We start from the raw sequence: 27928 nt of genomic DNA on the forward strand, positions 1-27928 counted from the left end.
TAATGTTTGTCTGTTGCTGGCCAATGTGCTTATATCTTCTCATTTATTTAACAATGTTTGCCTTTCGTTTGTTTGTTTGTTTGTTTGTGTATCGTGGGTTGTTCCCCTGTTTACTAAGTGGTTGCATTTTCCTTTTTTCCGTAAAGCGATTACTTTGAAGGTAGCTAAATAATTTGAGGTTGTTTTGTGCAAAAAGCAGAGACAGAGAGAGAGGACGAGAGAGATAGAAACCGAGTGTTTAATTTAATGAGCCAACAACAGGTACGAATTCGGTGACAACAATATCTACACCATATACAGATGAAAATTACAGGCAAACACACACATTTAGTCTGGCTAAATACGAAATGGACCAAAAATGTTATCCAGTCGACAGTAGTAAATTTCAATTTGTAGCAAAACTAGACATGCTAAGAGAAATGACAACAAAGAAAAACAGATATGCAATGCCAAAATTTGCCAAACCAACCAACCAACCAATCCACCCTACCACTCAGACAGAGAAAGACACTCGGACAAAGGCATACCAGAGAACGAGACAAATTGGTCAAGCATTTTTCAGTACTCATGGAATAGTACACTGTTGCCAGTGGTTTCATTTGCTGGACATAAATCAAGCAGAAATTGTTGCAGCATCCTAAAGTTGCAGCATCCACTTTATATTGCCCAATCAGAGACAGCAGCCAGAATACGTTTTAGTCTGCTTAAATTTTAAAGATAAACACTTGGTCATTGGTTGACTGGCAGAGAACTGTCTCCCTTTGTCTGTGGCATCAAGTTATTTCATATTTAAGCCAAATTTAATGGGCATGTCCAGCAGCTCATAGACCGCAAACCACACACCCACACATCCCACAGCCCCTCCCACCGACCCTCCTTCACTAAGTGTCCACCTCTTATGGACAAAAAAGGGCGAGGAGCAGAGAATAGACTATCAGACCAAGGCAAATCAAATTCTCTGCTTATGTATGCATGAATATTTTGCCATTTTATCTTATGCCTTTTTGCTTTTGGCCTTGTCTAGTTGTTTTCTTTGCCTCACTCTCTGACTCTTTGAATCTCTCGTGCTCCCTGCTTCTCAGGGCTTATTTGCAAATCAATTATGTAGAGTCCAATAGAAAGAGGTGGGGGGATGGCGTAGGAGAAAAGAGAAGAGAGAGAAATACAACAGATTCTGATATGTGTCAATGTAGTCTCGGATTGAGCTCCAACTAACTGACATTGTAAAGAGGGTTCGGGTCAGATCTTTTTGGTCTGGTCAATGTATCTATTTCTAATTACTTTAATTTAAAACCACAAAAATAACGAAAAAGTAGAAGGAAATGGCTTGTAGGTTGGCATTCGAATTGGCCATCAAAGTTATTGAAACTGGGTCGATGGCGCCCATAAAGTTCACAGTTGTCAATTGGAGGCCAAGCAAATGTTGTCTGTGCCGGAAACGGAAACAAGCTGTGCACATAAGTAGAAAGGAAGGACGGAAGGAAACGAACCCGCCATTTGAGTGGGGAAAACCAAAAGATGGTTGTTGTTGGCACAGTAAGTACGAGTAGTCAGCAAGTCGATGCAGCAAATGGAGCGAAGAAAAACAGGCAATGCCATCAGTGGAAGCCGCAACACCATCGGCATTGCTTTCGTCTTGCTCTCGCTTCGGAGTCGCGCTGCGCCTCTTATTACACTTACACACACTGGGAAAGGGGAAAAGAGATAGGCATCCTCTGCTGGCAATGCATTCAAGTGAAGTTTGCTTTTAATTCAGCATAGAAAATGAAATTGAAAACTGTGCCAAATGTGTGCACAGATACCGATGCCAGTCAAGCCACCGCAATAGTTTCTATATCAGAATTCGAGCTCGGATTTCCCCATACTTTTCCCTTTACTCTCTCCCCCCACCATGGCATAGGTATCTCTTGTGCTCTCGCACATATTCTCCATAGTGAAATGTAATAAATTTTATTGATTTTCACTTTAGCTGGGTGTTGGAAAGCTTCCGGTTCCACCATGGTCTGTGTGTGTGTGTGTAATGCTCTCTTTAATGAATCACTTTAAGTTTTAACACTACTTGCTACTGCTCTGGGAAAATTACAAATAATTGTGGCATAACTTTGTCTGACATTTCATAAATCTGCTGCAGTTTACGTGTTGCCAGTAAGTATGCTGTCAGTGATTAGTTTGACAAGGATAACTCAAATGTGTATACAAAAGTTCTCACATTCGCATGTCTATTTGTCTCTTTATCTCCTCCTTCAGTCGGCATTGCATTCCATTCCACACACACACGAACACGCACACAGTAAAGTCAAAGCCAGACAAAATGGCTCTGCCTCAGATTTATTGCATTTTTAATCCATACATTCTGATTGCATTATGTTTTGTGTGGGCGTGCCAGGACTTGCTTTTCATGGTTGAGCCGAGTTGGGCAATTTATTTATTTTTTTCCATTTGACCTTTCACTTGCACAATAAAACGGTCTATTAATAAATAAAAACCACTGCTATTGTTTCTACATAATGTAAACATATATACATACATACATACATATATTTGTGGTTTTCCCTTTATTTTAATTAATTTGCTGTCGACGGCATAAAAAGAACTCACCTGCAAATAGAAAAACAAAACAAAAAATGCGATTGCAATTTTAGTAAAGGGCATTAGAAATAGCCATAGAACACATAACTAATTAATTTGCCATTTGCCTGGCAGTCATAATAACAAATAAGGCAAATTAAATATTTAAATCAAATCAAAAACCCAACAAAATTAAATGTCAAATTTAAAACTCTTAATAAAATGTATACAAAGGTTTAGTTGAATGTTTTTAATTTAAGCCCAAACAATCCGAATTCAATAAAATTAAGTTACAAATTTTTGTTGCCCAAATATTATTATTAAGAGGGCGAAAAGCAAACAGTAAGAAAATCCGAATAAGGTTTTGGTAAATGGACATTTGGAATAAACAAGAGGTGGGTATTATTTGTATGAGATATAAATATCTTATTGGTTTAAAGGTAATGTCAGAGGGCAGACTAAGCTAAATCTAGACCTTTGCTCTTCTATGGCAAATAAGTAAATGCTTATAAGGAGTTTTTATTCGTAATACGCTTAGCAGACTTATTCTTGGCATGTAATTAGGCATGTTTACTCTAGTTACTAGTTGGTCTTTTGGTTGGGGAGTTTATCTGATAAAATATGAGCACTAAACATGCACATCTAATTTACAGAAGGGCAAATTATAATATATTGTCGCTTGTTCCTTTGGCGTTTTATATTTTTTTACGTTTTTGCTGATTCTGACTTGCGATTGTCGAGCTTAGCTTGCTGGCCTTTTTTCTCTCCAACTGAGCCCAGGCTAATGTGTGTGTGTGTGTGTTGTCATCATTTATCAAAGCTCAAAATGCTGCCTTTTGTTTAGCTTTAAAGGGTTAAGTTACGCCCAATACTTAGCCTCAACCTCAACCTCACCCTTAACCGACCGACCACCCACCGAAGGTATGTGCGTGTGTTGCATATGAAAAATCCTGCGGCTAATAAGTGACACGCGTCGATTAATAAAACTGTACAAGGCTGCCTGCCTCCCTGCCCTTTTTGTGGGTGTGACACAAGAAGCAGAGCAGGCTGAAGGCGGGCTGCGTGTGTTGTACATTAAATGCCCATGTCACAGTCAACGATTATGTAAAGTAGTTGGGCCTATTATGGATAAGTATAAAAACCGCGACTTGAAGAAGAACTTTACTTGCAATTGCGTGAGGCATTAGATATGCCTCATGGGAATATCTGTGACAGCAAAGTACATAGTTAAAGAGTAACGCCTGGTGAATGTCACTTAAAGAATTTCTTCTTTAAAGAAATACCACCAGACTTATTGTCAAACTGTCAATCTATTTAAATTGAGCTGGTGTTGCTTTTTCTCTCTATCGAAATATGAAAAATATTTGTATGATTGTACATAGCAAATAGGAAAAATATGAAATCCATTCAATTTCCATTTTGACGCAACCCACAAAGAGCATCCTGTTGCTTCTGCCACCGCAAGCTTTACTCTCTCACTCTCCGGTTCGTCGTTTCTTTAGCTGGTCATATGCAAATGAACGTGCAACATTCTTGCCCATCCTTCGTTTCGGTCGTTTTCCTTGGCAACAAAACAAAAACAGATGCAAATCAACAAGCTGCCAGTCAGATGAAGTTGAGCAAAAACAAATGTCTGTCTGTCGCTAGTCATCCGTCCATCGGTCCATCCGTCTATATCCTATCTACAATCTCCATTCAAAGATGAATGATGCTGCCAATGACTGTGTCCTCGTGTTGTAACAGCATTTTCCTATTAACTTGCTGGAATATTTCTTCATTTTTTTGCCATCTCTTTTTTTTTTTTAGTTTTGTTGAGTGTATTTTTTTTCACAGAAATTTTTTGTAATTTTCGTTTTGCTTTTCGTTTACCCCATGGATGTGAAGTTGGCGAAGAACTACACATTTGATAGGGCCAAGGACTGGGCATAACGACTGTCCCCCAGGATAGTAGATGGAGGCATGGATAAGTGATTTATGTATTATGCTTCTATCTCGTTACAAACATAAATTGCATTAAGATTGACCCCCCACTCTCCCCATCTTCTTATCTGTCCTGCTGCCTTTAAGTTTTCTCCATCGCTCATTACGTGCAATACACACCCTTCCCAGTTTCCCTTTTGAAGTTTTGCACCTGCGGCATCTTTCACAGCCGGCAGCTACTTTGTCCTGGCATTGTTTGCCTGAACTCCCATACATCTCCAACTCTGTTGGCTGAGTAGCAAAAAAAGATACAACAGAAGAAAAAAAATCCTAGAAAAAAAAAACAAAAGCCGCTTTGTTTGTCAACCTTCGGGCTGGGTGGACTGGCTGAAGTGTGTTTCTCTCTCTCTGGTTTGGGTTGGGCTCATCTAACAAGAAACTTCAATATTGTTGCTTGTGCCCAAACAACAAACAGCATCGGGGCAGGCGGACGGAAAAAAAACGATGAAGGAATGACTCAACCATGTGGGATGGGAGTACAAATATTAACCCCGGGCTATTCATTAAGTAGTCCTTTGCTCATATGTTTTGCTTTCGCTTGTTATTGTGTCCTTTCATTAAACAAGCTTTCTACGCTCTCTCTTTCTTTCTCGCACCTCTTGAGCCACTTGAAGCTTCTATTGTTTGCACTTGATGATGATGATGATGATGCTGATACTGACGAGGAATCTAACCCAAACTCTTAGCAGCTGGTGCCGTTTTACCTTTTGCCTCCTCAATATTTCATTTCAGTTGGATTCTCAGCAGTTGTCAGTTTTAATAATATTTCTCCGTTTCAGTCCCTGCACATTTTGTTATTGCCTCAAATTATCTCGGCCAAACAGCTGACGTGGCACAAAGAATTCTACATTAAAAAGCTTAACGATTGGCCGCTTAGATGTCCTTGTCCTTGTCCTGGTTATTGCTATTGCCGATGGCCGGCTGCTTGTCTGTGTATTTTAAGTTGTTTGCCCCGTCTGAGTGGGGCATAAAACGCACCTGATGTGCAAAAATTGCTTAATTGAAAACATAAGCCGCTATAATTTCGTTAGCGCGCCACTTGGCGTCAAGGAACTCCATTTGAATATTCAAATTTAAGCGTTGCATATTAAATGTCACGATCAGACCGCCCCTCCCACTCTCCAATCTTCAAGAGTCACCATTTGTTTGGCTAATTTGCCCCTCTGTCTGTTGTCTGCAATTAAAAGCGCTTAAATCAATAAGCCCACACAGTTGGCATTTTGTTTCTCATTTGGCTTTGTGAACGTGTTCCGTTTTAGTATGCAAAGCACAAAGCAGAAAGGCGGCAGGCAATACATACACACATACATACATATAGGGATAGAGTAGAAATGCACAAGAAGGAAGAGAAAGACTATGAGGATGAGAGTGTCCTTAACTGCTTCCAGCATTAGACTGACTTATCGCCTCTACTTGTTTTGTAGTCGTTTGTGAGGAAACGAATCTCTCCCAGCGGCCTTGTTGGGTTATCATTGTCATTGTCGTCTACGTCTTGTTCCCTTTCTGTCAAGTTTTCTTCTTCGGCGAGTTGCTGTTGTTTTTTTTCCCCTTTTCGTCTCAATATCAGAAAGGAACTTTGACACCAATCGCTGGTACAAAATCTGCCAAGCGCGACAAATACGCGCGTTATCTTCATCTTGGCAGCAGCAGCAACCCTGTGACACCTTGATGTCCTTCTCTGCCTGCTTCGTCTTCGTCTTCATTATTTCTTTTCACACAAAAAATTGGGGGTAGAAGAAGTGTTCCCGCAAAAACGAACGAATGGTAAACTTCATCTTGCTACAGTCAGTCAGACTGTCGGTCTCTGTCGCAGGGGGTGGGGGGCTGGTGGAGTCCATTGTTGCCAGTCGTAATTTATCTACCGCTGTTTGCGGCATACTTTCCCCCAACGAATATCGTCTTCCCCACCTTTTTCACCATCTCAATGTCACCGGTTTGTGGCGAAATCTCAGCGCAGTGTTTAGCATCTCAATTTGGTTTTTGGTTTGGTTTGGTTTGGTTTGGTTTCCTTCTTTTGTGCCGATAACGAAAACAACGCCAAGTCCCAAGAGGGCAACAATTTCTCGCTTTCCATGTTAAGCAGGCAAAATGCCAACCCCAACCACATAACGGCCTCATCTTTACCATTCATTTCCCCGTTATCTTCGTTATCAACATTGCAATGCAAAATTTATGTCAATAAGTAAATGAATTTCAGCTAAATTCACATTTTAATATAAACTTGAGGCAAAACGAAAAGGAAAGCCATATACAAAAAAAAAAGAGAAAAAATGACAATTTTCAGTCTGTTCTTTAGACTTCTCACTTATTCATATGGCGTCATCTCATCAAGGCATATGTGAGCCCCGCCCACCACTTTATTTACTTGATTCCAACAAAACTGTCGGTTTAAAAGGAAACAAAGTGAAATTGTCTCCTTTGGGGGGAAGGACAGCAGTCAGCAGCCCACAGCCCTCAGCCTTCAGCAATAGCAGCAACAGCAGCAAAATGCCAAAAAAAATGTTGTCAAATGCCGGCAAAAATGTATTTAATATGCAAATCCTGTGTGTCCTTTGAGATGATTATGGCGTACATTATGTCCCAAACAGCACACGTACAAACCCATGAAGATGGAATTACGGCAGAAACAGGAGGAGGAGGAGGAAGACATGCCGAGCAGTTCCTCTCACATCTACATACATACATATATATAATTATTGATTTTAAAAGCCGCTTTCGTTTGTTTGCTCTGACAAATTGAAGACTAATTTGAGCGAAATTAAAGCGGGTATCTACCACTACCCAACGCCGACTACCACTCCCACTCCCACCCACACCCTCACCACACGAATGTTGGAAAACGAGTGGAAAATTAATATAAATGGGAAATGGACTTTTTCGATGGAACTTTTCCAATTTGTGCACAAGAAGCGAAAGATAAACATAGACATTGGGCACAGACACAACGACATAGACATGGAATACAGACATAGGCAAACACAACATGCACCTGCACATAAAAACCACTCCAACACACACACACACACACACACACACACACAACCATTGGGCTTAACACAGACATCTATGTATATCTAAACTTTGCTGACCGGCTGTGGCCTCTCAAACAAAACAAAAAACACAGCAGGAAAAACTAATCGAAGCGAAATACTCGAAATGTTTGCCTGATTTCTCGAGAGTGCGCGCAGTTTGAAATTGCAATCATTGAACAGAATTATCCTTTCCATTCTCTTCATCCTTTCTTCTCGTGTTCGTCTCGCTTTCCTTTTTTTTTTGTTTGACAGTGTCTGGCCCGAATTGGGCCGGTTAGTTGTCTGTGCTCTGTCCATGGCCACCTTTAACAAACTTCAGCTTGTTTGCGAATAAGAAAAAAAATGTTCAAGTACAAACTATTCCTGCACGCTGTGCAGATAAATTAGCTCTCTTTGCGGTTTTCCCTGGCTTCTGGCTATGCACTAGACCAATGTCGATAATTGCGTGGAACCGAGACAGAAGTTGATTTAAGACCGGGGAAAACAGAGGATTTGTCTCTATTTTGATTGCATTTAATTTGATTGTGGTTCGACAAGCATTGTTGACTCTTAACATTTGCCATTGATGGGAATTAACAAAAACTGCGAAAAAGAAACACATGGCCCAGTTCGACTAGTAAAGATGTAAAGTAAAGTTCAGTTTAATAAGAATGACTATTTATAAGCAATATTCAACAACACACAAAACATATTGCACCTTGTTTATAGATGCAGTTAAAATTTTAGCATAACTCAATAAGGAAGACAGGTTTTTATGTTTCTGTGTTTCGAAAAGGTGATAATAATCTTTTCTAATTTATCTTTTAATCTCAAGTTATGTATGTATCTCCTTTCTTCCATAGCAGAAAATGTAAAAACGTTTTCTCAAACCACTGTATTAATGAATTATTTATTTATATATGTATGTATTTCTGACATCTGTCGGTTTGTGTTTTTTGCCCCTTCCATATTTTTGGGCCATGCCGAGTCCTTAATTAAACCATGTAGCAAGACCAATTCACTTAGAATTCGTCCTTTTTTTCGTGTCTGCCTTTTTGCTTATGAGTTTGGATCTTAGCCTTTTTGTTATGGGTTTTCTTTTTGGTTTCTTTTCGTTTTTTTCTTGGTTTTTATAATCGCCATCTAAATGATGAGAGAAGATTTTAGCTTGAACACTTTTCCCGCGATTCAAATTCTAATTAAATATGTGGCATTAGGTGAAAACAATTTGGCACAAAGCCAAATTTCATATTTTGCTTAGACTTGCGGTTTGCGATAGCAAGCACGAGGAAACGTATTCACCCAGATATCTCCTTCGGGTGCCATTTTTAGGGATTTTTTTTCATATTCTCACTGACCACATCCGACTTGAGTCAAGAAACAGATTTCGTTTCTTCTTTCCATTTCTTTTTCTATGCACCTTCGGCCCCAACTGGAGCCAAAAGAAACGGCAAAAAAGTAAATAATAATATGGCACGTTTCGCTCAACGCTCGGGCGGGAAAGTCGTAAAGTAAATTTTTTAATTAGAGTCACGAGTAAAACAAACCAATTAGTAAAGCTGTCAGAGCAATCCTTTTTTCTGCCCTTCTGGTGCTTGGCTGTTGTATTTTTAATTTCTTGGCCATGTTTTGGTGGCAATTTACGCGTGCCGCCTGAGCAACTGTTGTGACTGCGGCGTGTGAATTATTGAAAGAGTAAATTATGTGAAAAGGGGCGAAATTAAGAGCGGTTCGTCGGCGATTTCTTCCAGCAATTTTCCGCAATTCCACTTTTACGACTATGAACCCGACAATGGTGCATAGAACGGGAGCAACCAAGACCAAGACATGAACCTGCGTCTGACACTTGATTGCCATTGCCGGCGCATCAAGTGTCAGGGAACACTTATGCTCCTTGCATTGCGGTTGCTAACCAAAAATTTAGGTTTAATTAAATAGCACAATTACTCTGGGCAAGTTTTGGGGCAAAAACTTCTTGGCCAATGTTGTTTTGTTTTGTTTTGCTTTGGTTTTCTGCTTTAGTTTCTCGTTGCTTTATATTCCTTGCTCTACGTGCACAGCATGACCAATCGGTGCTGCCTCAAGACCCAGTGCCCACTCCCACTCCCACTCCTCCTCCTAGTCGCAAGTCGCAGTCCAAGTCCAGACAAATAAACCGAAAAATGTGCATGACTCATGGAGCGAAACGAAACGAAAAGTTCACAACTTGCCCTCTATAAAAAAAGTACCATAAAATCAGTTGGATTTCACAGAATTTAGACTACCCTATAAAATTGAATGACAGTCTATGGAAATGCTTCACCAATTACACAGCTTAAGCTGAAACTATTTATTAGAACCAAGAAATAATCTAGCAAAAGGAATGGTTTAAATACTTTAATCGTAAAAGTTATTAAAATTGCATGAAAATTAAGTATGTTTAAAGATAATTTTATGAAATAATTATGATCTTTAACATAATAATATATACATTTTATAAGAAAGTATAAGGATATGTATCCTTCTGTGCGTAAAAACTTTCAGTCTTCAATTGAAATGTTTTTCTCATATTGTTTTGTTAGAGTTTATGAAAAAAACAAAGTTATTAGCACCAACAGTGCTGCTGCTGCTGCTGCTTTAGTGCTTCGGCTTGATGGTGGGCGGGTGGTGCCACACCCACTTTTTAGGGTACTTGTAGTTTATGTTTACTGCATTCTGTGTGCGAGCGTGCGGCAACAATTTTTGGGCAACCATTTGGACCGCTGTGTTGGTGGTGAAGCTGCCCCGTTGCTGCTGCCCCTTAACCTCCCTTGCTCTTCACTCAACACACATTGACAATGCCGGCAAGTTGCTGATGGCCTAGTCACAGCACTGTGAGGATCAGCCAGGGTTTTGGGTTTTCAGATTGGAAATGCGCTCGCCTGTTGGCAGTTTTTGTTTTGCTTGCAGCAGCTGTTTCTGTCGTTGCTTTTGTTGGACATACAATTTATTGTTGTTGCAATCGGTTGGTTGGAAAATATTTGCGGTTCACAATATTTGCATTTTATTTTTATATTTACGATACCTTTTATTTCGTATGTCGCATATCAAATTATCCAACTTGTATATTGAAATTCATTTCGAGCTGTTAAACAGCAACAAGACCGACATACATAAATGCAACCACAATTGCAAGCGATTTACTAACGTTTGTCACTTGCCACCTGCCAGCAATAAAAATAAACATAAATATACTAGACCAAAGTATAAATGGAAATAATGGCTCTCTAGTATGAAGCATATTATTTCAACATTTGTTTCACATGGCGTCAAGAGGAAGATGCTACGTGATTTACAGACACTTTTTATCGATGTGGGAGGTGGGAAGGAGATGAGATTCCGAGTCATTAAGCGATTTCATTGACTGGTTGCATTATCAGTGGCAAAACATTAGGGATAAGGACATTAGGGATAAAACAATTGTCCCCAATAGCAAAATGTGAGCGGAGTTTACTTAGAATACGGCACTTGCGTCACACAAATGCTTATTTATGCTTCATATCGTTCAAGTCCTTGGCAAAGTCCTTTTCAGTTAGTTACTCTACAGTGGCACTCGAATGCATCGAATAAAAGGCAAGGCAAAGCAAAGAAATTGAAATATATTGATTTATGGCAGTAACTGAACAACTGAACAACCGAACAGAAGTAGCAACAACTTCGACTTGGCCAAGGTGGTGGAGGTTCTCGTTTTGAAAGTTTGTCCTGCAAACGCAGGACCTGCTAAAAATAGCATTCGACGCATGGGTTGCTGGCTGGCTGCTTGTTGGCTTGTTCAAAGTTCAATCAAGTAGAGACTGCCTGACTGACTCTGGCCAAAGTATGGTCATTGATAAGTCATAAGTTGACGTTGGACCAGCCCCACACCGCCCACCAATCGCCATCAAACCAAGTGCTGGCAAGTTGCGTTGGAAACTTTGTCAAAGTCAAATACAAACTTCGCTTTTTTGCTCTCTCCCCTTCGTACGTTTGAACGGATAGAGATGGGGCAAGGGGGGTGCTATGTCAATGGGTCGGATATTAGCAGTGCATTAGTTATTGCTGCATTATTAATGATCGGACTTTGATTGTGAATTGATTTGTTCCCCCCTCAGCACATATGGCTGATATTAATTGAACACGGAAATGGTTTTGCCAGCTGACACTTGATGTGTGTATGTGTGTGTGGGTGTGTGAGTGTGTGAATCCTGTACTATTCTTTCCTGTACTGTCCTCAATTCATTAATTCGTTCGCTGTTTCGTTTGCGTGTTCAGTGGGCTGATGACCCCTTTGACCTGTTGCATGTCCCAGGCAACTGTATGGCAGTTAATTACTTTGATTTATTTGTAAATTATTTACACGCGCCGCAGTCGCCACGCTTGTCACATATTTCAAATCGCACTTAATTACAAATGACATCCCTCCTCCTCCTTCTAGGCCCCTCCCCATCACATACTAACAAATTAACAAAATTACTTGCATTTATATACATATGTTTGTTTGTGTGTGTGTGTGTGTGTGTGTCTTCCGTCTCCAAAATTTATTACAAATTTATCCCATTTACCATCACCTTACATCATTCCTGCACATTGGGCCGCAGTCATTAGATCGTTAAGCCACATGGCAAATGTGTTAATGATTCATGCTAAAGTCGTAATTGGTATCCTGTTGGATAGGTGCCCCCACTTAAGGAAATTTCAACCATAAAAATATTTTTCAGCTATTTTTTCTGATCTACTGCACAAGATTTTCCTCTGACAATCATGACCAAACACAACTTTAACTAATTGAGTCCAAAAAAAGTCCTTTAAAACGACTTTTTGATTTTGCCCTTTTGATAAGGATCTCTTCATTTCCCAAAATTTAAGTTGCTGTACATTTCGAGGGAAATCGATCAATTAAAAAATCGTCATCTTTTATTCTAATCCCACTGTATCCACTGTGCATGTGGATATGGGTAAATTTATTGTTTTACTAGACCAAAAATTACACCGATAAAAACATGCAAAGTGCTTAAGTGCTTATGCCTGCCACTCCTGTGCAGTCTGTGTGTGGCCTGGGGACACAGAAAAAGGAGACACCCCACGGCCCATCGATAAAATCGATAAGCATCGGCAATAAATTTGGAAACCACGGATGAAGTTCAAATAAAACCAAATGCCGGCTAATCTCCATTAGGCAAATGCGTTCGTTCAGCTTACCAAAAATGTATTGTGACCCAATTTTTTTGGCTGCCTTCTGCCTACTGCCTCCCTCACCTTACACCTGAAAACATTAATGCTGCCTCTTTGCTTTTGAAACTTGTTATTGTTGCCTGTTGTGTACTTAACAATCTTTTTTTGTTGCCTTCGAAAACACTGGCAAGGGGTCAAATTGAGTGGCTTTCATTGAGCATTGAAGTGAATTGGCGCCCGTAAACTTAATGTAATTTTGATTTCTTCATTAGGCATATACATACATGTATTTTCAAACATGGCAATAAGGCGTGGGAAGGACAACAGGTAAAATAGCCCAAAATCATCTCACGTATAGCCATTTAAAAGCACACACACACACACTCATCTACTCACTCTCATACACATGTGGTTGGGCAACTGTGCCAGCTAGTCTGGCTGTTTGGGTCGTTTAATGTTTTGGGTTCATTTTCATGAGATTATAAAGAGCTTCAGCGATGACTGAGAAGGTCGAAGGAAATTGTCGGGCGCAACATCAATAGCAAATTGATTTTCTGTTGATAATTTCAAAAGGTAAATAAGATTAGCCTAGGGCTTAACTTGAATATCCATAGATAAGTTTTTTCTCTTTTTTTTTTTTTCTTGGGCGGGTCATTAATTTACTAGACATTTACGTATGAGATACATACATGTGGCCCAAAAGGGTCCATTTGAACATGGGCGTAGCCACAATGTGACACAATTAGCAATTTCCATTTATTTGAACATAAATAAAAATTAATTCGACCATAACTGCAATTCAATGTTGCACAATCAATGACTGTAGACTAGACTATAAATGGAAATGGAAATTAAATGCGGTTAGACAATTTAGTATCAATATCACAACAAAAGAGGTAATTGCTATGATTTTATGGTATATTAATTAAACAATCAAGTTGATATCCAATTTGATACTAATTAAAAGGAAAAGGATATAGAGTTATGGTAAATATATACAAGGAAATTATAAATTTCAAACCCGTTTTCTTAAGTTATGTTCACTAAGAATTTCTCTCCTTTTGGAGAAGATTCCAGCTACGTCCGTGCTTTCAATTGATTGGAGTGCGGGTTTCTCTCACATTGAACCAATACGAAATCGTGTCGTAAAAATAGGGAATACAAACAATACGAGGGAATTGTACAAGGGACTGGCTGGGTGGGACTGGTTCTGAGTGCTTATTATTTACATTCGGCTTCAACATTGTCGCAGGTTCAGCTTGGCCATGGTGGAAAGAGCTCAGTCATCTTGATACTCAGCTCTCACCCACTCAATTTTCGTATATGGGCCGCAATCAAGGCGCATTCCATGGGCCATGGCCCACCATCTACCCGAAAACCGGGATAAGGCTTTAACTTTATGCTGAGTAATGGCCAGCCATCGAATTGCTGCCAGTGGTAGTGGAAGGCGGTAGTAAAGAATCGCACTCGCACTCATATATGCGAGTGTAGTTTACATAACAATTTTACTGCCAGCACTTAAACGAGAGCACACGAGTACCCCCAGTTCATGTGACATGAGTCATAAATAGGCAAGGAATGCCCACTTTCGTCTGATTGATATCCAGAGAGATATCAGAGACGTTCTTCCATCCATCCATCTCAAAAGGCGGTTCATTCAACCCTTTTCTCTTTGGTTTCTCGTTTTTTGAGGAAATATGTGTACTGGTTGCTGTTAATGATGGTTTTTCCCTCGTCTCTGTCTCTTTTTGACCAGCTCAAAATAACATATCCTGCCCCCAACTTCCGTTCTCGATATTTACGCTCGGCTTCAGTTGCACAACTTTATTATTAGAAAAGTTTTAATGTCTGTGCCAAACGCACGACCAAACATTCAGTTTGTAAGATACAAGACACAACAAGGCTGTTCTAGCTGCCACATATTCGTATTTAAAATGGCCAACCGCCGAATGTGGCCGAATTGTTTGCCCCAAAATTTATCCAGTGTGCAGAGCTAATAAGCATCATTCGACTTGTTGGCTCTCGCCTGACTACCCTATAACATTTATGTGTCCTTGGGCTCTGTCGTCAACTTTGTTTTCGGAATTTACATAACTGGAAAAATATTGTGCAAGATCCTAAACGAGAAGCAGGAAAAGAAAAAACAAAAAGGGAAAGTAAAAACGTTGCCCTGCGGCTTAACTTTCTGTGGCTTTCGAACGTTTGCCAGTCAGTCTGTTTTCTTTATATTTTTTCTTCCCATTTAACTTTTTTTAGACATTTTTCTCCCCTCTTTTCTGGGAAAAGGCAAAAACACATGTAAAACTTGTGCAAAAAAGTCTGTAAAAAAATTAAATAGGCACTGCGTGAGGCTGCCTGCTAGGCGAATGTGTTTAACATGGGGAGGTAATGTTTACTTTCTTGGGGGTTTTCTTTTTGGGTTCTTTTGGGATACGAGGGGTGCCAACAAAAACAACGCTGGGCAGAGAGTTAAAAGGTAGCTCAGGGCAACATACACAACACATGTCGCCGCCAATGGTCATAAATAGGATGATTGCGGCATACACACATAGACACACGTGTTAGCAATTCCATTTCGATCTTTGACATAAAGTGAATCTTGAGGTAAGACTGAAAAGTTCATAACTTTATTACACAGAAATCGTAAATACACTTTTGGCAAATTGTAATTGATTAGGCAACATTGTATTAAGGGCAATAGTGTGTGCGTGTGCATAGGGATGAGTGTAAACCGAATATTTATTAAGCAATTGATTGGAAAAATTTACATAAGCTTAAAGTTGTAAATATGCAAATGACAGCGTACAATGAACTTGAACCTTAATATAATAAATGCCAGTCCACCGGCCCGGAACTGGCTGGCGTTCAACTGAGCTTTAACTCGGACTTTGTTGTGTCTTTAGTTGCTGTTGTCGTTATTGTTATTGTTGAAGGTTTCTTCTGCTGACGCGATTTGCGTATATAGGTTTTGTAATAGAAGTCAAAGAACATGGCAAACATAAAGATATTCTGTGTGAATCCCGTAAAGGCTATGAAAATGGGAAACTGGCAGGGATTGTGCACAATCACCAAGAGAAAGTGGCATGTAAGATAACCAAATTGGATCAACTGCATCTGAGTGATGCGCTGCTTCCACCACAAAATATTCTTGGCGGCACCCTGTGATGAGGCAAAGTAGTAAGCGTACATGACGCTATGTACCAGCAGATTTATAACACCCAGCATGGTGCAATGAGAGCCTCCGAGGAAGTTCATGAATATCGAGACACCAAAGACCATGCCAGCATGATGATATACATGGAGGAAGCTAATCTGTGAGTTCTTTTTGCGCAACACGATAAACACCTGAAAGAAGAGGGCGAATTAGATGGATATTCGTTGCCACATCGAACCCAACTGACCGTATCGAGCATATCCAAGTATTTCAACATATAATATCCATAAGAGGCATAGAGAGCCTTCATCATCTGTGGTGAGGAGTTGTTATGATCTACCGGTTGACAGGTAAAACTGAATTCTGGCGACAGATATGTGTTGATCAGACCATAGATAAACAATGATGAATTGGCCACCACTTGAACCACATTGTACACCTGCATAACGAATTTCAGTTCAAACGGCGGCCGATGTTCCATCCATTTGGGTCCATAGTGTAGTACGAAAGCCAAATAGACAGCAATTATGGCCACTACTGTCCATAGATTGGAAAGGAGGGGTAAGTGGGCCACGCGAGGATCTGAATGTTCCAGATACAGATCCCGCAAGAGGCAACACAAATAGGCAATCAAATTGTGCCTCATCGCGATCAGTTTCTATATATATCTCTCTCTCTCTTTCTCGCGTTCTCTGTGCTAATACTTGCAAGCAATCACGACGATTCGCACCGCACAACAGTCTTTCGTTTTCTGAAAGGCCGCACAGCTCAATCAATTTGAAATGGTTGTCGCAGCGAGTAAATCCATCGGCACTATGTTAATGACCTCCAAATCAGAAGCATAAGCTTAGCCTTATTAACCCAAGACTGGTGGAGGTATATTGCATTGCTAAGGCCAGACATTAAACTTAAACTAATGGAAATTGCGGGGAATTTCAGCAAAAGTTTATCAACCCAGAGGGTATCGATAAAGCATCGTTTGTCCATTATGCAACAATGTAAATGCACATGCAAAAAGTTTCTTACAAACTTATAGCATATTACAAGTTGCCGCAAAAGTTGAATGATGTTGCACATAACTCTCTATTCAGCGTGTGAAAAATTATGTTCCAATTGATGTTCTTGGGTGACATCAGTTTGATCCAATTTCGGTATAAGTTCTCCACATACATATGTATATCTACAGATACAGATGTATATATGTATGTGTTAATGGTGGCAATTCACAGAGTATTTAAGGACATGGCTATGTACTTATTATGTATATGCCAATAAATTTAGCGCATAGAGCTGCCAATATAAGCGCTTAATGGCAGGAGCCAACTATTTTGAAATTAAGCCAAGAGTGCGCCAGCTGCAGCCGGTGACCCACTGAGCGGGCCATGCTTGATAAATTCGCCAAGTATCTTACTCTCTCTCTCTCTCTCTCTCTGTTTTCTTCTACAATGGCCGTAAATAGCCGCAGGCATTGGACAAATGGCTCTTAAAAACAACAACAACAATAAGTTTTAAGGAGCAGCAACAGCAGCAGCCAACTCGACTAAGTGCACAACGAAATAGGCAAGTGTTTTATGAGCAGAGCCAGGATGAAGATGGGACTGAGGATGCGACGGGGTCGTCAAGGGGTTGGATGGGGCAGTCAAATTGGAACAGGTGCAATTTGTTTGCGCAACGTGCAAAGTTGGCAACCATTTTGTGGTAGAGAGTTTGCAATTTAAAGGGCATCCAAGTTTATTTATATATACGAAAATTTATAGCTGCATTTGCACGCCTCGAGAATCAATCAATGGCCAAGTGCATGGCATCATGATGAGGTTGCTGATGATCATGATGATGATGAAAGTGGCCACCACTTGCACTTCCCTTCAAGAGTTGCAGCTGTAATCATTACGATAAACAACAAGGACAACAACAATAGCAACAACAACAATTGCTGAGCAGTCAGTGGGAAAAGTTTGTTTTTGTTTGTGGTAGATGGGATAGGACTTAGTTAAGTGAAGGCCATTACTTTCACTTGAGCCCTTAAGTCGCAATTGATGCGTTTGTTCTTACCCACACTCTCACACGCAGAGACGCATACACATACACATATGTATGTCCTTGGGGCTTTGGATGACCTTGTTGGACTAGGTGGTTTTCTTCTGTGGGGTGGGGGCAGCGCCAAAACAATCATTTGCATGATGCCCTTTCCCCTGATCGACCGACCGACCGTCCGTTGGCCCACTTCTCTTCATGGACAATAAAATGGACGGCAGCTCATTTGCACAAATAAGCCATAACCGCATGGCGGTCGATGGCGGCCATTTTCGGTGAGAAAAAAGAGCGAGCAAATGGGAATGAACACGAGAATGATGGCTGGGGACGGGGACGGGGACGAGGACGAGGACAATGAGAGAGAAGAGGCGTGCGTCGCTGTCCGTGTAAGTGCTGTTGCAATAACGGTAATGGCCACGGTAACGACAACGGCAAACAACAACGAAAATAATAATGATAATCATTTCGCCGCGTCGCTCTGCGGAAGTATGCAAATATATATGACGGTCGCTGAACGACGACTCCAAAGACGATGTCGATGTCGACAAGGACAAGGCAATTCGGTTATACAAGGACAAGGCATACGGATAAGGATGCGGATGCGGATACGGATACGGTCACAGAGGCGAAGGTGAAGGCAACGGCAACGGCAACGACAGCGGATGCGGCCAGGTGCCTACCGACAAGGACCTGGACTTTAACAGGTCGCCAAGCAAAATTAAAAGCGCCGCGAATGAAGCGTTAATGAAGGCGATACACGCGGAGTAAGTAAACAGTTGGGGCGACAGCATAAATATAATGCTGGCTGACTGGCTGGATACCAGCTACCTGCTTTATTTTTAAGGCTCCCTCCCATTCTGCTTTCTCCTTCTCTTTGTCGCTTTGGCTACAAAAATAAAATGAGAATGAAAATAATAATCTCTTTCGACAGGAAATGAAGGGAAATTCAACAGGAAACTTTTGTGACGTGCCGCAAACAGTCCGTGCAAACACTCTCTCTGAGAGTGTCAGAATGTGTGAGTGTGTGTGTGTATATTTGTGTTTGTAGTTAAAGTAAAAGGTCCAGAATACACACCCACACACACACACATCAAAGAACCAACTCAAACACACTTCAACTCATTCACATAGGTGTGAAACGACGGCTGTGCAAATTATAGTCATTTAGCCAGGGTCTCCCTCTCCCTATTCTTTCTGCCACACAATATAATATTTAAAAATGTTGGGCGAGAAATGCAATTGTGAGAAATAGTAAGTTGAAAGTTTATTTGTAGACTGTGACTATACCCTTTAAGCAGCACTCCACATCACCAGGTAGGTCTAATAAAATTGTATTTATAACCATTGATTACAGGGTAAAAGAGTGTGCAGTACACATTGATTTGTTTTTTTGATTGGGGGACAACAACATTGTTTCTTGGCACGCACGACAGTTTCCACAGCTGTTAACCGAATTTAATGGCTTCAAAGTTTTCTATTGCTTTACCTACCAGGAGCACCTGGCTCCACCCATCAGCCACCACCCAAAATGCTCTTCAGTAGAAGCAATCAAACTTTATATGCACTCATTATGTGCGCCCAGTAATGCACAATTGAGGACTGTCATTAGCAACACTGCACAACGAGTCCTTTTTTGGTGTGGAAGAGTGCGTGGAGCGAGGAGGGAGGGCACAATCTGTGCAACAAGAATATAATTATAGTCCGGATAGTAAAAGAATGGCAATGCCGAAAAAATAGAGTATGAGTGCGGAATAAAGTGAAGTGGCTAGGCGATAATGACTTGATTTCCAGTTGGCAAAAGAAGGTAAATGCGTATTAATTATTATGATTATGGTGGCAATCGTTGAATATGCCATATATACATACACTACCATATATACACAATTTCTATACATACATACACATAATATTTATACTAAAAGGCCATTTGGCACACAAAAGATGGGAACATCGTCCATTCAGGCGGAATTTGGCAGAGTCGAAAAACTTCAAGGGTATTACACAAAATGCTGGCCCATGAGTTCTAAGCATATTTTGAATGCCAACTTGAGCGCCCTTTCTACATGCAACCCTCCTTCCCCCAGTCCCTCCTTTTCCCGTTTGACATCATCTATGTATGTGAGTTGGTGTGTATATATGTATGTGCGCCCGAAAGTCACTTTCAAAGTTCAAGTCAATGTCGCAAAATGTTAACGGCGCGTTAATAATGCGATTAGTGGATGTTACGGACCCCTCATAGTACCCCCCACTCCACCCGCAGTGGCACAATGAAGCAGCTTATGGCTGTGCCTTCTCCACATTCCCTTGGGTAGCACAAAAAACATATTTGAATGCGAACGAACATTGGAAAATTGGCTTTAATTGGCAAAATTTTATGGCTTGAAACAAGCGCATGCGAATGGAAATATGCCGCAGAACATGAATTCGGTTAACAGTCTACTAAACCGCCCTTCCAAAAGTCGACCACCTACCCCCCCTTGCTCTACTTAATAGATGTGTGGGAGATACTAATTAATAAATTTTTGTTGCGGGCTTTCTGCCATTTCGTCTTGCAAATGAACGCAGAGAGAGGGAGCGAGGGAGCTCTCTTTGGTGTAATTATCACTTGGCTATCATCTAGGGAGAATAACGTGTAAATTTCTATGCTAATATTTAAGGGCTGAAGGAATCGAGGAGTCTATGGCTGCGGCGCGTAATCCCTGTTAACCGAAGCCTTCAATTACATTTAGTGGCACTGTCAGTGCAAATCCCCAAGTAATAGGATATTTTCAATTTCCATTTGCTCGTTCGTATATTTTGCAATTCGTTTTCCCTCTCATCTGTTTTTTTTTTTTTATTTTCTTTTCAATTTTCTATTTTTTTCCTTTGCGTGTATTTGTTTTAAGTTATGCGCCGCTGGCTCTCGAGAGGAATCGTCCCCTTTTTTGCCGTTGTACCAACTGGATTCCCTTCCGCTCTCCATGGCTCTTAGGTCCTTGTTGAATGTACATACATTGATACAAGCAATGCGAGACCTGGATCAGGGCAATAAGAGAAATAGTCAAAGAGCAACGTTGGCAAAAGTCGGGCCTAGTTTGAATATTGGCAGAGCAGGCTAACAGAACATCATCAGAAAGGAAACTGATGCTGGAGCAAGTGGGTCCTGGTCACGTAATTGAGCTGTACATTACAACAACAATACAAACTAGGCGATAGGACTAGCAAAGCTGGGCCTCTACTGTGCTTGTGCTGTGTCTGTAACACAGAAATATGACAAACAATCAAAACGAATTTGAAAAAACCGCAACACAAACCAACAAATGCGCCAGCTGAGCCAGAGATTTGTTTGTCCCAGCGCATAGAGACAGGAGACAGAACAGCACGAGATAGAGAGTGTGAGAGACAGAGAGTTAATGGAGATGGTAGAAATGGTCGGCGTGAAGTAGGAGAAACCGCTTTTCTGTTGGTTGCTGCACAGTCAACGACGACGACGACGGCAGCGACGGGAGCGACGACAGCGACGACGATGACTACAGCGACTGATGGAAATTTATTGCTCGCTACATACCCAAAGGGATTCGCAAATATAATACTACAACCACAACGGCAACTGGGCAGATGGAGGCGCAGCAGCTGCACATACACACTCACACCCACAAACACAAACTGTATGCTCTTCAACATGTTTGCTGGGAGTATGCTGGCACTATGTTGCTCCTACAAGGGGCGGTAAAACAAAAACCTATGAAAAATTTCCCAAAAGCATCAGAAAAACATACAAAATGCGGTTTTAGCCGCTGAAAGAAAATCTGTGAAAAAAAATATACACCCAACAAAAATCTGTGGGAGAAATATATGACAGACAGAAAACATGTGGACCCCTACCCTACCAACACCCGCCACCCAGCACATCCCTGATCCCTAAACTGAGCTGCAAGCACGCACTGTGCATATTTTGTTATGAAAATTTAAGTGAAATCACTAAAAATGCCAAACAAAACTGCCAACTATGCAAAAATGCTGGGTTAGTTGTGAGGGCGGGGAAAGAGAAGGAGAATGTGAGTGGAAAGGGAGGAGCAAGGGATAGTTGCCCCTCCAGGCTAAAAACAGCTGTTGGTACAGTGTTTATTGTTGTTGTTGTTGTTGTTGTTTGCCTGCTGACTACAGCCTGGGCTTGGGATGCTGCTCCTGCTGCTGCTGTTGATGCACTTTTATGAAAAATTGTTGTCAGTTTATAAAATGGAAGCTAGATGTAAGCTACTTCACATCCTTCAAGTGCATCACGTGCACCAGATATCCGCCGCCAACCCCTCCCAAAAAGCATCCAGAGTCACGACAGGAAAGAGGTTGATCGGTAGAGAAAAAGATGTGGACGAGTAGTAGTAGGAGGAGCAACAACGGCAGTTGGGTGAGCGAGCTCATGATTTTGGGAAAAATGGGTCAAACAATGTTGGAGGAAGCAAGGCCAAAGTGAAGCGATTGCAGTTTATGGCTCGTGTTACTCAATAAACATTTGTCAAGTCAATGCAACAACTCCTTCCACCACTTCCAGATGCTCCACCTCAACAGTCCAATGTGCCGCCAATTTGTTGCTATCAGTGGACCACCTCGACCTGGTACCATTTGGTGTCTTTTTTTTTTGTTTTTCCCTCTCCACCTATTGTGCGTTTCGTTGTCAAATGTTGCCTTTTATTTCCTTGTCCTTTTTTTGCATTGAGTACACCCACACACCTACACACACACACACACACACACACACACTGAAGGAGAGATACATGACAGCTAACGGTAACGGGGGAAACGCAAAAATTTATGATCAGTGGCAAAAGCACATTCTCACCTTTGATATACCTTTACTGCTTTTCCACCTTTGGCCTCCATTCCGCCTTTGTCGAATGCTAGAACCCAGATGGGGGAAGGGAACAAAGGTGCAAAGACGGGGGATGTGGGTAATGGTTGGAGTTGGCTGGGTTCCGACTTTTGGGGTTCTGTTTTATTGTACACGCCCTTTTTGCTACCATTGCTACTCTTGTTGTTGCTCTCGCACATTCAATTCCATGCTCTAAAAATTTTTGCACTCAACACACTTTGAGCAACGACTTGGCAAATGCCCATTAACAGGTAAACAAACAAAGGCAAAGAATATCCATTTCAACATTCATACAAGTAATAGACTAAATCTAGAGTTCCATCCTTTTCTTCACATATCTATATACCCTAACGCCTTTATGAGGACCCTATGACTACAGGATATACAAGTGCGTAGGCTACAAACAGAAACAGCATTCCTGGTTCGGGTCCAAGTCCAGGTCCACCCAGCACCACGCGTCAATGGGTCTTTTATGCGCTTCGCAGTTGCTTTCCTTTTTTGCACATTCTTGTTTCTTGTTTTTTTTTTTGCCCGGTGTGTTGTGTGTTTGCCACTCGGATTTTTGCGATAATGGAGACAAATGTTGTGCTCTTAAATTTATCGATTGGTTGGCAAAAGCTACCAAAAAAAAAATACCAAAACAAAAAAAAGAAAAATATTACCCGGAATGGTAGAATATTTGTTTGTATTGAAAATTGAGAGAGAGTTCCAGTTTAAAGATTGGTAGTAGCTTTTTGTTATCATTTGAAGGCTTTAAGATGCTCACCTGAACCTGGATTGTTGGAAATATATTTCTGTTTTTTTCGTGGCCTAATAAAAGAAAAGCAAAAGGCAAAGCAAAAAGAAAGCAATGGCCAACAATGAACTTTGTCTAGTAGTCTATGATAAATTTATTTTCGTATAATCCAACTAGCTTGGCTTCAGCAATTGAGTTGTGCATTTCTTTGCCATTGTTTTTTCTATGCTTTTGTTTCTGGAATATGTTTTCTCTTTTTTGGCAGATGAAGGTGGATCGAGGCAGTAGTTTGGCAAACTTTTAAATTGAAAGTTCAAAGCATTTTGAACATATGTTGCATAAGGCTGGGTCACTGAGGTTTTTCCCCTTTTTTTTGGATAAACATTTTGTGGATAGTTTGAGCTCTTTAAAAACTTTGCAATCGATGCGGTTATAACGAGTTATTAAGTGTGTGTTTTGGTTTTGAGCATGTGCAGCGGATTAGTTGGGAGCAAAGCTCAGATTCATCTGACACTGTCCCTACAACTATCGCTACTCTTACCAACAAAATGACCGCAGGCTGGGTGTTTCTTTTTCGCCTGCTTTTAAATAACGCAGGCGGATTTAACATTAAATACCACAACGTGCTCGAGGGCCACGGCGCCTGGATTTATGCAGCGTTACATTGGCATTAAAATAGCAGTACGGATTATGAGGGAACAAAGGAAGGGAGAGAGAGAACGAGAAGCAGTGAAATAGCGGAGTTCGTTTGCCATTTTTTTTTACTCTCGGTGTATTATGTAAAAACATAAATGCAACTTGCGTTGAGTGCTGTGGCAAACAACAACAACAACGCAACGCAAAAAAAAAAAAACAGAAAAGAAAACGAATAAACGCAGAGAGCAAAAAAGAAAGCAAACTGAAAAATAAAATAAGAATAAAATGAACGTTAACGGTGAAACGATGTAGAAATAAATATGAGAGAAATACACGTAAAATGCATATACTCTCTTCCCCTTCATACCCTTGCCAGGCACAAAACAGGCGCCCCAAATGGGCGTGGAAGTTGAATAAAAATGTGACTACAAATGCAACAACGGCGGATCACTTACCTCCTCTATTCGAAATGGCCGCCTCCGCTTGGGCTCCGGTTTGCACTTGCAGCAGACATACCAGGCTAATTACAATCAGAATGGGCCAATTCATTTTCACTGTTGCACGCTTGGCGTCCGCGCCGTGACGTATGCTACATGAAATTATTTTCATTTTCATTGTTTTGCCTCCGCCTGCACGTCGTCGCAGGTCGACGCTCAATATGCGCGTGGTTTTGTTATTAAATTTCAGTGGTGTAATTAATATAGTGTACTTTGCGTTCTCCTACTCCCTTTCTCCGGTGTTTTCTTGTCTATCCTCTTGGCAACTCCTCCTCCTCTGTCCTCTGTCTGCCCGTCTTGTTGCTTGCTTGCTTGCTGGTTGCTTGCGGGTTGTTCGTTTTAAGTTTTCATTTGGTTAAGCGCCAACATACTTTGCATATTCGCTCTTTGTGTAATTTACAGTTTATTTTAGTTTCAAATATTTTCAACTGCTTCTGCTGTTTCTAATTAGAAATTAAGCGTCATGCCGCAAGCATTTTTTTTTTTTTTTGCTCTTTTTCCAGTTTTATCTTTTTTTTCCTTTCTGTTGTGTGTAATCTATTTTGGTTGCTATGTGATGTGAAATATTTTCTAATTAATTTTTATTGTGTGGCTTTTTAACTGTGTGTTTGTATCTTGGCTGCACATTAATTAGTTTGTCATCATTTCGCGGAAAAGTTCCAAGTCCTTTGCTTTTCTACAGAGAAAGAAAGAAAAAACACTGGTTAATATATTGTATTAGCTTTTATCAGAACTTTCAGCGTTTGCTTTTACTTTGCCATAAATCTGCATTCATACATACATATGTGAAGTCTATTTTAAGCACCAAACTCTCAAGTTCCAGTGGTTTCGAGTATGTTGTTGTGGTAGTAGTAGGTAGTCAAAGCCAAAACATTAAAGCATTCACATACATGGAAGCCACTCAGAATGCGCTCCATAAACTCGCCAGTGCGAGGCACCAAAAAATGCGTCTGCAGAACTTCACTGACATGCAAAATTACACCACAAAGTGCAATTAGCACACAAGTTAAATTATAAAAGTTCTGTTTTTAACCATTTCCCCAAAGCTTCACCCACACACACACACACACATGTACACACGCGTTACCACACTTGTAGTGGGCAAGTTTTGAACTGTATTGGGCAGACTTGTAGAAGGCTAAGTGGTAGAGAAAGTAAACAACACTTCAAGTCCAAAGCCAAATAGCACATAGCTCCTTTCCAAATTCTCCATTCTCTAAATACTCTATCTCTATATTACTCTGTCCTTTTCTCTCTCTGTGTGTATCTTTCATTTTGGGCTCCTTTTTCCATTTTTAATGACAAAGTTTTGCATAATTTCATGAGTTTGCCGCTTGTGTTCTGAGTTTGTGTGAGTTAAGCCAAAGAAAAATCAGCAAACAGAAAAGTTCCAATTATTTCATTATCACTTCCCATGCAGGACAAACATGGTCAGACCAAAAAAAAAAAAATGTTTTAAAGCTTTGTGAACGGAACGAAACAGTTGGCCAGGGACCGGGAGAAAGTGCTCAGTCGCGGGCTCATGAAAAAATAAAGTTATAAATTTAGATTAACCCATGCAATGTCTGTGGCTGGGCAGGCACTTCCGCTCTTAGGAGGCAAAAGGCGTACTTTCACTCGTTTGGTTTTGGCCATTGGGATGCTGGGCAAAAGCCCATTAAAAGTCACAAAAAGGAATAACCGAAAGTGAGAGAATGAGAAAGAAAGTTAAGGGGAAAGGTTGGGTGCAGAGATAGACACTGTGCTTGGCCGTAATTATCTATCGTTTTCATTATTACCATGGGCTTGCTGGCAGCGCCAGGAGGTCGAGTATATGCTACGTGCGGCGCTTATGTGCGGCTCATGTCCTGGAGGAGCAATAAAATATTTGTATCTATTTTGTTGGAGGGGTCGTGGGATCGAGTCGTCGTCGTGTAGGTGCCACCGATGCGGCTGCTTTCCCCTTACAAATCTGAGCTGGGCATGTAATTACTCAAAAAGTTGCTGCCTCACCATCTAGTAGACAAGATATCCAATATACTGGATACATAGACACTGTCGAAACAGAGTGGCAAGATGCAAGGAGGTAGAAGTATAATGTCTATTCTAAAAGTAGCTGGCGGTTATTTAAAGTGAGTACTTAAATTCTCGAGAAAATTTGCATTAGATAGAGATTAATTTTTTTCTGTTTTGCTCCTCCCAGCTACTTATTATGGCTTGATTTTGAGAGCAAGGTATTTTGTTTCTCTTAGTGTATAAAGTGAGTTTTATGCTCGAATGGCAGCAAAAGGCTTTTATCATGTAGGCGGTAAACAGCCGTAAATAAACAAGGCAGCACATAAAAAGGCAACAAAAGGCGCATCAGAAGTAGAATCAGTAGCAGCAGCAGCAGCAGCAGAACCAGAAGCAGAAGCAGGAACAGGACACAGGACCAGGTTGTCATCGCCTAACTCCTGGGCAGAGCATTAGCTCAGAGTCTTCGTTGTTGGCCAAGGTTATCAGTTTTATGAGCTTTGGGGCCCATACAGATTCCTTCTTCTTGGTGTGTGTGTGTGGGTGGGTGTGGATGTGGGCATACGGGTGTGAGTACCACATGCTGTGTGCTTTTCCCTGTTATTTATGCGATGCCGTTCGCATGGCGGCAACAAATAGCTGGTCAAAGAGCTCTGGCTAAATGTTTTAGCATTTTATCGCAGCTCTTGTTGTGGTTAGTCTGGCGGGTTGGTGGCTCGAAGGGTCGGTGGGTTGATGGGTTGGTCGCCTGGCAGCCGTCATAAAAGTTTAATACTCTAATAAAGCGGATTTAATTATTTAAAAAAGAGCATTTGATGTGTCCGGAGTACAGCAAGGTTTTTAATTTTTACGCGCTCCATTTCCACAGCCGCAGCGCAGCGCATCCACAAAACTTAAGGCGACTCTCGACTCTTCGCGCCTTTTCCACGACTTTGCGTCTAAATTGCACTTTGCGGTACAATTTCAAGCTACAAGTTTGCCGCGCAAGTCGTAATTAGTTTTTGCTGGTTTGCTGTGAAACTGATTTTCACTCCAAGAGGCCAAGGGATAGAGAAGGAGATAGAGAGAGAGACGAGGAGAGAAATAGTAAAACAAAAAAGTCCTGTCTTTTGTCAGTTTTGCGCTGTGGTCGACTGGCGAAACTTTAAAATGGGTTAATTGCATTGTAAACTAAGAAAACAAATGGCAAACAAGTGCCGCCACAGAGACTAGTAAAGAAACTGCTGCAGATTCGATACGAACACTGGCTTATTTATAATTCCATGTTTTCATACTGTCCACAAAGATCCCCATCCCTCTTCA

The 27928-nt window shown here is 40.9% G+C and overlaps 2 protein-coding genes across 2 annotated transcripts in view; both read right to left on the reverse strand.

Moving 5' to 3' along the window:
* Positions 1 to 27928, reverse strand: part of klg (klingon) — a 63603-nt gene that overhangs the window by 21786 nt on the left and 13889 nt on the right. Inside the window, exon 2 of the mRNA XM_068301187.1 lies at positions 24593 to 25310. Coding sequence (XP_068157288.1) covers positions 24593 to 24752 — 160 coding nt within the window. The 5' untranslated portion in view covers positions 24753 to 25310. The remainder of the gene's footprint in view (positions 1 to 24592; positions 25311 to 27928) is intronic.
* LOC137584780 (very long chain fatty acid elongase F) lies at positions 15440 to 16621 on the reverse strand. The gene is made up of 2 exons (XM_068300340.1): positions 16130 to 16621; positions 15440 to 16073 (listed from the first exon to the last, which is right to left on the reverse strand). Exons 1-2 carry the CDS (start codon positions 16526 to 16528, stop codon positions 15594 to 15596), a joined length of 879 nt encoding a protein of 292 aa, XP_068156441.1. The 5' UTR covers positions 16529 to 16621; the 3' UTR covers positions 15440 to 15593.

Source organism: Drosophila tropicalis, unplaced genomic scaffold (genome assembly GCF_018151085.1).
Source record: "Drosophila tropicalis isolate 14030-0801.00 unplaced genomic scaffold, ASM1815108v1 contig_878, whole genome shotgun sequence".
Lineage (NCBI taxonomy): Eukaryota > Metazoa > Arthropoda > Insecta > Diptera > Drosophilidae > Drosophila > Drosophila tropicalis.